Source organism: Octopus bimaculoides, chromosome 17 (assembly GCF_001194135.2).
Source record: "Octopus bimaculoides isolate UCB-OBI-ISO-001 chromosome 17, ASM119413v2, whole genome shotgun sequence".
NCBI lineage: Eukaryota > Metazoa > Mollusca > Cephalopoda > Octopoda > Octopodidae > Octopus > Octopus bimaculoides.
This window is the reverse complement of record NC_068997.1, coordinates 30,562,336-30,575,783: the sequence shown is the minus strand read 5'-3', so window position 1 is coordinate 30,575,783 and position 13,448 is coordinate 30,562,336. Positions and strand designations below refer to the sequence as shown.

The following is a 13,448-nucleotide window of genomic DNA, read 5'->3' as shown; positions in this document are numbered from 1 at the left end:
GTAATCAAAGAGATAAAAGTTGGTTATGCGTGCAAATTTAGACGTGTTCTCTTCTGTATTTTTTGATGAAAAATGTTTCTTTATTTAAACTTTCTTGAGGAGAAATTAGGTTCTCAGAGGCACAAGTGCAACCGGTTTTAATTTTGAACTTCTCACATTGTTTGAAAAGGAAATCTGAGCCTTCAAGTAGGTTGGGGCAGGTTCCACAGTTTGGAACTGGATGACTTCTGCTCCCATATCAAAAATTTACCATACACTTTCCGTTAACGAAAAATTAATTCGAACCTCAATAATCTAGAATGGAAAAATCTAATTGAACTACAAAACGACAAAGACCTGACAATCAAAGAAGCAACAAAGGAAGTGCTGTAGTCCTGATGGACACAGAATACTATAAAAACCTAGTGTTATCCATACTAGAAAATGATGCCTTCCACGAAAATGTTATACACTATGTTGTTGTTGTTGGCACTCTGTCGCTTACGACGTCGAGGGTTCCAGTTGGTCCGATCAATGGAACAGCCTGCTCGTGAAATTAACGTGCAAGTGGCTTAGCACTCCACAGACATGTGTACCCTTAACGTAGTTCACGGGGATATTCAGCGTGACACAGTGAATTACAGGCACAACAGAAACAGGAAGTAAGAGTGAGAGAAAGTTGTGGTGAAAGAGTACAGCAGGGTTCGCCACCATCCCCTGCCGGAGCCTCACAACGCCCGGTCTGGGAATCGAAACCACGATCCTATGACCACGAGTCCGCTGCCCTAACCACTGGGCCATTGCGCCTCCACTGTTATACACTATAAACAACAAAAAACAATGAAAAATCTTGCATCCCTAATACTTCTACATGGAAAAGGCCTGACGGAAGAAGAAACAGACTACATCACGAACTTCAAATGTAAACCAAGTCTTTTTTTACGGCCTACCTAAAATATACAAGAGCAAAATAATCGATGAAGCCTGCAATCACCAAGCAAATACATAAATATCCAAACGCCAGAAGAATTAACTTTAAAGCTCATTATAACTGGCCCAGTTTGTGAAACCCACCCTCTATGCAATTTTCTAGACATCCTACTGAAACCCTTGCTGAAATACATCAAAAGTTTTATTAGAAACGATTTAGACATGCTAGAACACCTACCAAAAACAATTAAGGAAGAGGTAATATTGGTTTCCTTCGACGTTATCAATTTTTACACCAACATCCAACATGACTATGGAATAGAAGCAATCAAATTCTGGTTGGAAAAGTGCCCCAAAGTATGCTTGGAATGCATAAATAAAATCTTTATTATTGAATCTTTAAAATTTATACTTCAGAACAATTATTTCCTATTTGATGACACATACTATCGTCAAAAATGAAGAATTGCGATGGGAACGAAAGCAGCCCCTGTTCTTGTGAACCTGATAATGGGTTATTTTGAATTCACCATATATAAAGTGTCACTGGAAAACTATGGTTATCCCTTTCAACATTACGTAAGAGAAAATTGGAAAAGGTACCTGGATGACTGTTCTATCATTTCGAAGGAGACAATTGGGAAAGTTTTGGACTTCAAATCAACACTAAATGATATAAATAGTAACATTCAATTCACAGTGGAATATAACAAAGAACAGCTCCCATTTTTAGACATCATGATAAAAAGAAGTCAACAATCAAATTATAACTGATATCTATCATAAACCAACGGACTTGAAACAATATCTCCTCTTAAGCTCATGCCTCCCGAAACATCAAAATAAATATCCCGTTTAATTTTGCAAAAGAATGTGCACAATAATGTCTGATAGAACTCCTTAGGACCTTTTTCTTCAAGACTTCAAAACAATGCTTCCTGAAAGACAATATCCACCGTTACTTATAGATCAGGGAATTAAACGTGCCAAGAAATTAGACATAAAAATACTAAGGACAACAAAACATAACACTAAACCTCATTTCAAAACACTCTTGTTTATATCAACCCACAAACCTAGAAACAGTGAAGTATACAACACTATTGTGTAAAATCTCCCTTTACTAACTAGAGACCCAAAAATGAATGCAAAAAGCAACACAAATCGCTAAAGAGATTTCTAACAAATACAAAGCTTTACAAAACAACCACAAAACCAACAGTAAAATATTGTGAACGTCTAAACTGTGGAACCTGCCCCAACCTATTTGAAGGCTCGGATTTCCTTTTCAAACAAGGAGAGAGGTTCACAACTATAACCGGTTTCACTTGTGCCTCTGAGAACCTAATTTATGTAATAACCTGCTCGAGTTGTGGACAACACTATATTGGACAGACGAGTATGACTTTGAGACGGAGAACCACTCTACATAAAGAGCAGGTCCGGTTCCCGGAATACAAATTCCTCTAAGTGAACACAAAGAGAAATGTGCAGGTAACATCAAACCAAATTTCACAGTTTTCCCCTTCTACCAGTGCAACCATATACTGATTTGTTCTCTGTCTCTCTCCTCCTCTTTCTTTGTCTTTCTTTCCTTTCTCCTTTTTTGCTGTATATATTTTTGTGTCAGAATAAATACACTTAGATGAAAATGATGTTCATAATATGTATAACAACTAAGATATTGATTTGGTTTCTAGGGATCATGGCCTGCAAAGTATAAGATAAAACATGACTCTGACTCAACAGCATCTGCTTTGGATCCTAATCATTCACATTTTATTCTTGTTGATGATGGTACCCAAGAAACTTCTGGAGTAGAAACGGAGTTCAGAAGAATGTTTGAAAATACTATTACAGACCTAAATATCCCAAGTAAGTTGTTATTACAGAAAAATCTAAACATATCATACAGAGCAGAAACAAAATATTCTTTTCTACTCTAGGCACAAGGCCCAAAATTTTTGGGTAGTTGGGTGGGTACTTAATTTTTTGACTCCGAAAGGATGAAAGGCAAAGTCGACCTCTGCAGAATTTGAACTCAGAATGTAAAAACCGTTGAAATTCCAATAAGCACTTCGTTCAGCATGCTAAAGTTTTTGTCAACTTGCCGTCTTAAATGAAATATTAAGAATACCTTGTTAATTTTATGCATACATAATTGGGAACCAGTCTTTTATAGGTTATAGTCTATTGCAAATAAATTCAATATTTTTATATCATTCTATTGGACATATAATATAACGAAGCAGGGGAAAGAAAGTCTATACACGACGCACTACAATTACTCTTATGCGTGACTCAATGCTCTGTCATGGCTAACAGTGAACTGCTTATCAACAAGAATTTTTCTCTTTATTTGCCTACAAAAAGCATACAAGGGACAAACAAGGACAGACAAGACAGCACAAGTGGAGACAACAACATAAACGGATGAATGATATGAAATTATACAATGAAGATGTGATGGCTACTACTTGACTCCAATTTCGAGTAGTATCATTTAAATCTGTTTTTATCCATCTCTTACTGAATAGTTATCTAGTAATGATACAGCTTTAGTATTTTAAAATCCACCACAGGTGGCAAACGTTCCCGATATTTTACTTCCATCTCTAATGTGTTTATTTCATCACCAAAATTGGCTTTTAATTTTTTATAATTTTTTCTATCAATTATTTTTTTTAATTATTTTTTTCTATCAATACATTCCATACCTGGGACTTTGATATTTTCTTCCTCTCTGATTCTAATAACTCTTTCATTTTCTCTATTTTGTAAATCTATTAGTGAATCTGTACTGTCTGAAATTTTTCGTGCATGTGCAGTGTCTGTGAGTGCTTTTATTGGGGTTACTGGACTGTATGCACATGTGGGTGTATGTTTAGTTGGGGATTCTGAACTGTTTGGTGTATTCATATGTGTTAGTTGCAGTGTGGGCGTCTGTGCACTACTCAGTTCTCTTATCCTCCTTTTTTAAAGTCTTTAGGGGGTGCGGAGTTCTTGATTTGTTTCCTCTTCTTATTTTGCGTTTGCACTTCATCTGTGTCTACCTCCTCTGCATCTTCCTTTGGCTTCTCACTGCTACTGGCCCCCTTGTGTCCCACCTCCACTGATGTTTGTCTATCGAGAAGGGGGCAACTTTCCCCAATGTCACCACTCTCCTTGCAGTGACAACATGTGGGGGTCCTCCCTCCACCACCACACACAGCCTCACATCGTCTGAGAGCACGACTTCCTCTGTCATTTCTTGGAGATCACCCACGGTGGCTTGGATTACGACCTCTACTGCACCCACCAGCCTCAACCTTGTACCTTCTTTCTCTAACAAATTTCCGCCGTTCCCCACTGCCTCCAAGTCCATGGTCACCTCTTCAACTTCGAGCTGTTTGACGGCTTTCACAACACTTTCGTGGCCTGCCACCGCAGCATAGCTGTCACAGCAGCACAGCATCCACAGCAGCACAGCCACCACAGCATGCACTTGCACTTTCTCCACTACTTGTTGCAATTTTTGCCCCCACCAGGGGAGAAAAAACAAAAACAAAAGCAAACAATCAGCAACAACAGGCACCCCACTAGGGAGGACCCTCAACAAAGGATGACTATCTGCAACGGTACAATTTCAACTGTGAACGCTACTACTCAAAAAAGCTATCAACATGAACTTCCAATTGCTTACTGTTCTTTAATTTATTACAATGAGCCAGTCCACCTTTAGTTACTTGGGGGTAGTCAGAATCCTTCTACAACATCTCTCCTTTTTAGAATCAGTCTCCCCTATCTTCTCCCCTTTTTAGAATTGAACACTGCTCTGAGTTTTAATATCTCTTGCGCTTAGGGTTCAATTCCAGTGAAAAAAAATTAGCACACACTAATTTTATTATTCTTTTTCTTAATGTACACAGCTGGTGATACCCATTCAGAGTATTCCATTTCCTGGATAACTCCAATTTTCTCTAGTCTCCTTATACTGTGAATGGTACCATTCATTTCTCTTTAAATGACGGTATGGCGTTTTCTTCTATTTGAAACCGGGCCTTCATTTTGGTATATAGACTTACTTTATCGGATAGACAAGAAAAATATCTTTTAATTTTTTTTTTTAAATTTGTCTGACGACTTATTTGTATTGGAGGAAAAACCATTCACATTTTTACAGAAATGATTTATGGGGAGGTCCCATAAATTAAACAATTCCATCCAATCAGTACCAAATGAGTTTTTTGTATTATTTAACAGAAAACATTAGCTTTTATGTGTTTTTTTTAATATGAAATGTAATGTTACTTGTCAATCCACCATTAGAATATAACATTTAAGATCAACACCACTAAAACCAAACCTATGGCTGTGATATGTTGATGACACCTTTATACTCTGGCCCCCACCAGGAAGATGTCCAAGTGCTGTTAGATCATGTGAACTCAATTAAGCCATCCATACAGTCCACAATGGAGAAAGAAAAAGACAATCAGCTAGCATTCCTGGACGTATTAATAATATGCACCAAGTATGGATTCAGGACATCCGTATACTACAAGCTGACGTTTACTGGACGATACCTCATCTTCAACTCCCACCATCCATACAGTGTAAAGAGAGGGATTGCTCAGTGCCTAAAACATCGAGCAATAAATATAAGTAGCGATCGTAGTACCCACCACAAAGAAATGATCAAGCTCAGTAACAATCTATTAAGCAATCTACCCCAAAGGCATACTCTCCACTCCAATTATGAAGAAAAGAGAGGATGAAACCAATAAACTGTCCACAGTCTGTCTACCATATGTGAAAGGCCTCTACGATTAGATACAAAAGATATGCGGCCCATATGACATCAGGACAGTATTCAAAAGTAATACATTTCGCAAATATCTCTTTTGAGTAAAACCACCAACAGAAGAGAATATGACTAAGGACTGCGTGTACTCCATCCCATGCAGCTGTGGTAGGTAATACAAAGGTGAAACATGTCGCCCCCTCAAAATAAGGGTAGAGGAACATCACAAAGCTGTGACATGAGGAGATATTGATAAATTGGGTATAGCTGATCATGTATGGAAAAATGGAGACCAAATCCCCCTGTCGAATGAAATTAAAATAATAAACAGAGAACACCACTGGAAAATATGAAAACTAAAAGAAGCAGCACATATGCTTGGACACAACAACCTCCTAAGCAGGCCAAGTGCAGATATGAGCAGCATATGGGAACTGGTATTAAGGAAGGATAGGAGAATATTAGATTTATAAGCCCTAAAATTCACTCCATAATTGCCCATGGGCATGTGGCGTAGTGGTTAAGAGCACGGGCTATTAACCCCAAGATTCCAAGTTCGATTCCAAGCAGCAACCTGAATGATAATAATAACAACAACAACAACATCGAAAAATATCTTAGGAATGAGAACCCAGGTCTGAAATTTCCCCAAGACCCCTGATGAAGGCTGGAGGATATATCAGCTGAAAACTTGTATTAACAACAGACAAGATGAGGACAATTATCTGTCAATTGTAAATAATGTACATAATGTACATAATTCCTCATCTCTTAAATATAGAACAGTTTAAATGTACACAAATGCATAAAAATAATTTTAAATTTCATTAGACATTCTAAAATACTATGAAATTTCATTCAATTGTAGAAAATGGCAAAATCAGACAGAACTTATGGGAGGACCTGATATTTTCAGACTTCTTCAACATTAATTTCAACTGTTAGTTTTGTTGTAGTTGCTGCTGTAACTGCTGTTGTTGTTGCTGCTGCTGTTGCTGTGCAACTGCACCATAGAGGCCAATAAGTTCTCCATGTTAAATGATTTTTCTTTTGGAGGGAGGTGGGGGCCATACCAATAACATTTTTTAATGTCCAATGCAAGCTTTGAACATCTCACCACCACTTTTATAGCCTTCTATTGAATTTTTAATATAATAAAAAAAGCTGCGGAATACAATATATACGCAACACACTACTATTACTATTACATTGACTCAATGCTCTGTCACGGCTAGCAGTGAACTGCTTACCAACATGAACTGCCAGTCATTCACAGTTCTTTAATTTATAACAGTGAGTCAGTTCCCTTTTAGCCACTTCTTTGGTGGTCGGAATCCTTCCACAACAAATACCTAAGCAATTCTATTTTTCTATGCCATCCAATCCACATTTACTCAGTGAATCTCCTATTACTATGTTGACAAGTGGAGTCAGTGTTTTGCTGATGAAATCAAAATAAGTTTGAAACATGCCTGGATTTGTCTCCAGTACTTGACACTATAAATTTGTCTTTATTGTGATAATCATTGTCTTTCCGCCAAATGTATTCTTCATTTTTATGAATATTTAATCTTTTATAGAATAATGTTGTTACATTTGGGTTGGTACCTCTGCTAATATTTTTCCTCTCCTTGATTGAATTCAAAGTACGTTTCTGAAATTATTGGCCCGGTTTTGTCAGCTAAACTTCAACCCCATTTTTAACACTGTGACATGACTTATTTATCTCTGTTCTATAAATACTTCCATGGTCATTTTTCGCCTTGACTTTCTCCTCTTGTCCCTCTTCTTAATGTGGCTAATTGGGAGATTCATCTATTTGCTATTTCTCAGTGTTCTTATTTCCTCCAATCAGAAATGATTCTAATCTTATAGTGCTATCTCTCCTTCAATATGTGTCTTACAGAATTCTGTTCTTCCTTTTTTTTTTTTTTTAGATAAATACGATTTTAACTTTTTCAATTTTGTATTGGTTGTTTTTTTTTTTATTATTCTTATTATGGCTTCTCATTAGACCGGAAAGTTGATCTTCCCAAAAGATTAGCTCTGTTTCTAAGCAGTTTAAAGATTTTAATTTTGGTTTAAAGTCATGCTAAATTAAGGCATGAATTTCATTGGCTTTTTTTTTTCTATTTTGGGATCACTGGTTGAGTCTGATAGAAGTCACTTGAGAACGACACAGCTACTCTACACTTTTGAGACCTATTGTCATACTATCCTTCATTGGTTTGTCCAAAGCCTCAAGATCTCATTTGTTTTCCATTACATATTAATCCAAGGCAATCATCTGACATCTCTTAAGAACTTATAAGATTCTGAAATTCATGGCAATGTGGTAAACAGGTGCATCAAGTCTTACAGAAACTCGAAAACAGAATTTGTTGTGGAAGAAATGTGGAGGCAATAACTGAAAAAAAAACTGCTGCAATTGTTGTACCATTACGTTGATAGTCATTACATATCGTAGAAGAGGGCTTGCATGGTCCAGTAATTCTAAGAGCGATCTATTACTCTTGTAGGGTCAATTGTGTTCATAAATCAAAAAAGTGAACTCAAGCAGAACATATTCAACCCTTTCAATATCTCAGTCACAAAACCAGCAGATGTAGACAACAACAATAGATAATTTCAATAGTGTTTGAACTGGTAGAGGTAGGCAATGCCAAATGGACTGTCTATGATGGTGCCATTCAATATTATAAATGAGTTAGTGACAGTTTACCATTTTCATTACCTGATATTGCCCATCTCATTCTGCATGTTATGTAGTGGGTGGTTCTGAAACCATAGTGCATGGGTCACTCCCTAGCAAGTTGGGATCTACAATAAACAAATCCTTATTATCAGCATTTCATTTTGTTAATATATTCACAGAATTTGGCAAGCAATAGACTGAAACACAATTGTCTTTACATATATGCCATTAATTTTCAGGAAGCCAGTTCCAGATTTTGTTGAACCCAACCAACAATAAATAGCAGAATTCACTGCCCTTTTGTCTGCAGTCAGTTTGGAGTGATTGAACTCTGCTATTAATATGTCAATATTATATTGTTATTTCTGCAATTTTTATTGTTCAAATAACTTTTGTAACGTTTCCTTCATGCAGCTTTTATAAAGCCATAGACCTTTAGACCTTTAGACCTTCTAATACTTTGGCTCCTAATTTCTTCTAATTTCTTCACTAATCAGATACAGTTGGCATTGTTCCATTTGTCACTGCAAAGAGAAACATTACTCTTGGTGCCTTATTCTAACAAATGAATCTTACAAAGATGGAACTTTACATATTTCCACACACTGTCTTAAATCAATTCATTAACTTTTCCTAGTACTCACTGAAAACAGTTACATCCAAAATATTATACTGATAAAGAGTATTTGGTGCATTTTCCATGGCCACCCATTATTAGTGCTAGAAACAATTAGTAAATTAATTATAAAATAAAGCCTACATATAGTCAATGAGAATAATGTGAAATTTGCATAATTTGAGTTCTTTCATAAATTATTTTCTGTTAGCTGGTAATTCAATTTTAGATTAGACCAGCACAATCAACAAATACTCTACATTAATCAGACCTTCCACTAAAATTGTTACCTTGCTATTATTTCTTAGGAGAAATAAAGAAAAAGGAAAGAGAGAAGTGAAAGAAAGACCGATATTGTTAGAATGATGGAGAAAAAGAGAAAGTGAGGAAGAAAAGAAAGGGAATAAGGTATAGGAAGAAGTAGAACTGTAGAACATAGAGATTCAGTATTGTAGTTGCAGGAATCACACCATAGATAAACATACACTTTCCAGATACATAGGTGTACATGTGATTAAGAAGCTTGTTTCTTGACCATTTCTGTTCAGCCCTGCTGCACAGTGCCTTGGGCCAGTGTCTTCTAATATAATCCTGGACTGACCAAAGCCTTGTGTGTCACTTTAGTAGATGGAACTCAAAAGCTTACTGTATATCATCATCATCATCATCATTATCATTGTTATCACCACCATCACCATGATCATGATGACATTTAACGTCCGTTTTCCATGCTGGCATGGGTTGGACAGGTTGACAAGTCTGTTTTAGCTTCATTTCTACACCTGGATGTCCTTTCCAATGCCAACAACTTACCACTTGACTTGTCTTTGTCCATGCATTTGTCTCCCATCACTGCTTGAAAACTAATGCTGGTTTGTTTATATCCCTGTAACATAGCAGTTTCACAAAGGAGACTGACAGAATAACTACCAAGCTTAGAAAATTAGTACTGGGATAGATTTGTTCAATGCAGCACCCCAGCATGGTTGTAGTCCAATGCCTGAAAGAAGTAAGATAAAAAAAAGCAAATGATATAAACGATATAAATTTGGTTTTTGTATACGTTCTATGGAAATAAAGCAAAATTAACTCATGACTAAGGTCTTTTTTTTTGCCAAAAATTTAAAATTCACAAACATGTTTATTTTAAAGTTGAAACCAAAGATGAAAAACTTTTTAAAATTATTAATCGGGTTTGGTGTCACACAGTACATTTTTAAAATTGTTGTAGAGCTACCTCATACGTGACTTCCTTATTCAATTTTCATAGGGCTCTTTTGAAGGTATTGACACAGCGTTCTGCCTGTCATTAGATTGAGATGGTATGATGCTGTAGTTATATGTTCTGCCATGAATGTTTCGAAATTTTTTTAAAATTCATGAGACACAAAATGCGTTCCATTGTCAGACACTATCATGTCTGGGATGCCAAACCCTGCAAACAATTTGGGTAAAACTTTATCAGAGTTGCGGAGGTTGTTTTTTTTCACATTCACAAATTTCAGGTCGTTTTGAGAAACTATCAGCTACTACTATTTAAAGCATCAGCAAGAACTATTTAAAGCACCAGCAAAATCAATGTGTATTCTCAACCACAGAACATCTACTTTTGGTCAAGGTTCACTTTTTATAGCGAACAATTTTGCTGCTAGAGCACATCCTCTACAGCTTTTCACCGAATTTTTGATTTCTTTGTCAATTCTTGGCCAGTATACACAACTGTGTAGTAAAGCTTTCATCCTTGAAATACCAAGATGTCTGACGTGAAAGTCTCTCAGCATTTTCTTTTGTAGTGTTTCTGGTATCACTACTCTCTGTAAATACATCAGTACACCATCACACATTGAGTATAGGCTCACTTCTTATTTTCTTTTGTTGACCACAATGTTCTTTTTGTTTCCTTTATAAACTTGTCATTTACAGCTTTCTGCTTTATATCCTCCAGGGTTACTGGCAGCTATCATACCATGTTCTATATCACGTCTTTTATTTCACCTTCAGCTCTTACAGATACGATTAGTGTCTCTTCGAATGGATCACTGTGTTTTGGTATTAGTCTGGACAAACCATTCAAATGCCCTAGTTTTTCCAACAGTAAATACTTCATTCTGTAGTTGTAGTTTAAAAGTATAGTGCCCCATCACTGTAGTCTATTTGCTGTGAGCGTAGGGATTCTTGTTTTTGGAACCATATATTGTCAGCAATGGGTGGTGATCTATTTGCAAACAGAAACGACTTCCATGGATAAATCTATGGAACTTCTTCATACCAAATATGATTGCTAACACATCCTTTTTGATCTGACTGTAATTCTTTTCAGCTGGCAATAACGACCTTGAAACATGGGCTATAGCCTTTTACTGCTACTGTTATATTTTGAAGGAGCACAGCTCCTACACCACATTCACTTGCATCTGTAGCCAGTATGGTTTCCAAAGATAAAATATTTTTCAATTCATCGAATGCTTTCTGGCACTTATCCAACCAGCACCATTTTGTATTCTTTTTCAGCAGATCATTGAGTGGGACCCTTAGATTATGTATGTTTGGAATGTAGATTTGGTAATAGTTTACCAAACTCAAAAGTGCCTGTAGCATCATCATCATTATCATCATCATCGTTTAACGTCCGTTTTCCTTATGGCATGGGTTGGATGGTTTGACTGAGGACTGGCAAGCCAGAAAGTTGCACCAGGCTCTAATCTGATCTGGCAAGGTTTCTGCAGCTGGATGCCTTTCCTATCGCCAACCACTCTGAGAGTGTAGTGAATGCTTTTTACGTCCCACTTGCACAAAAGCCAGTAGAGTAGCACTGGCAACGACCACACTCAAATGGTGCTTTTTACATGCCACTGGCATGGTAGTCAGTCACATGGCACTGGCAACGACCATGCTCGAATAGTACTTTTAATATGTCACTGGCACGGAAGCCAATCAGGCAGTACAGGCATCGGCCATGACAATGATTTCACTTGACTCAACAGTTCTTCTCAAACACAGTTTATTGCCCAATGATTGAAGGGTACTCTTAAATGGGCCAGTTATGTGACACGGGCATAGGCCATGATTACGGTCTCACTTAGCTTGCTAGGTCATATGCATATCCTTTGTTGCTGTTGCCTTTGATGGATCTGGTTTTCTTCCGTTTTTGTCAGTTGCTTGCCCTAAGTATTTGATTTTATTTAACAAGAGCTCACATTTTTCCTCCATTAACTTGAACCCGTTGTCCAATGAAAAGAATAATATACTGCTGAATGAGGACAAATTTGAGTTTATCCACTTCGGAAAAGAAGATACACTGAAACACCCATACTCCCTTCCTTCAAGTGAAACTTTCATGGTATCCAACAACATTAGAGACTTGGGAGTAATTGTGGACAACAACATAAGCTGGGCCACTCATATAAACAGCAAAGTTGACATGGCCCACAGAATGTGTTCTTGAATTCTCAGAACTTTCCACTCAAAAGATACCACACCATTATCCTTCTCTGCTTCACTTTTGCCCAAGCCCCACCTTGAATATTGTTGCCTACTGTGGTCTTCCCACACAAAACAAAGTATCAATGGTCAATTACAAAAAGGATAGATGGCATGACAGGCCTTGACAATTAGGGTCGACTAGAAAAGTTTGAACTTTATTCTCTCCAACGCTGCCTTGAGCGCTTCATCATCTTCATGATGTGGAAAATATTCCATCAGCATTGCTCAAGTGATGTTGGCTGGCATCACCTTGAAGATACACTCAAGACTTTGCCCCCATACTGCCTGTCCACAACATAAATCATACTCACATCACATAACAATATGGTACAATTATTTCACCTCAATTGGTTCCACTCTCTTTAACATTGCACCAAAGCACATTAATGTAGAAACAAACTCCGTAATGTTCAAGAAGTCTTTGGACAAATTCCTTCAAAAACCCCCGGATAAATCTCCTACACCTGGATATATCTCTATAAACAACAACTCTCTCCCTGAGTAGGCCCTATTTTCTGATTCCTGGTTTGAATGACTTCGCCAGGTTGTGCTATTAAGTTAGATATGGCCTGGGCCAATACTGGCCGAAACTTATCGAAGGAAGGAATTTCAACCATGTTTTGTGGTCTGCTACCACAACAGCTCCTTTATAGGATCCAGTTAGCTCAAGACATCATCAGGAGGAACCAGGTCCGGTTTCGGCCCCTACTCCTCTACAGTTTTGACGTGGCGGGGCCACCACCTTTCGGAGGTGTCTTCAGCTCTGGTGTTGGGTGCATGTCTTCTTTCACTGTTTGTGACTGTTCTAATTCAACTGTGGAATGTCCCTCGCTATGGTTATTTTCCAGGAGGTTCTGGCCACACGTCTTACGGTTCATCAACCCGCGTTGTTGAATTACTTTCTTCCGACATACCTTCCCTTGGTGGATTAGGATCCAGTTAGTTTAAGACATCATCAGGAG

General features: G+C 37.4%; 1 protein-coding gene across 4 annotated transcripts in view; it reads left to right on the top strand.

Moving 5' to 3' along the window:
* Positions 1-13,448, top strand: part of LOC106881443 (transient receptor potential cation channel subfamily M member 2-like) — a 405,111-nt gene that overhangs the window by 198,360 nt on the left and 193,303 nt on the right. For all 4 annotated transcript variants that reach the window (XM_052974060.1, XM_052974058.1, XM_052974059.1 and 1 more), the window contains one exon: positions 2,610-2,784. In XM_052974060.1, the coding sequence (XP_052830020.1) occupies positions 2,610-2,784 (175 nt within the window). The remainder of the gene's footprint in view (positions 1-2,609; positions 2,785-13,448) is intronic.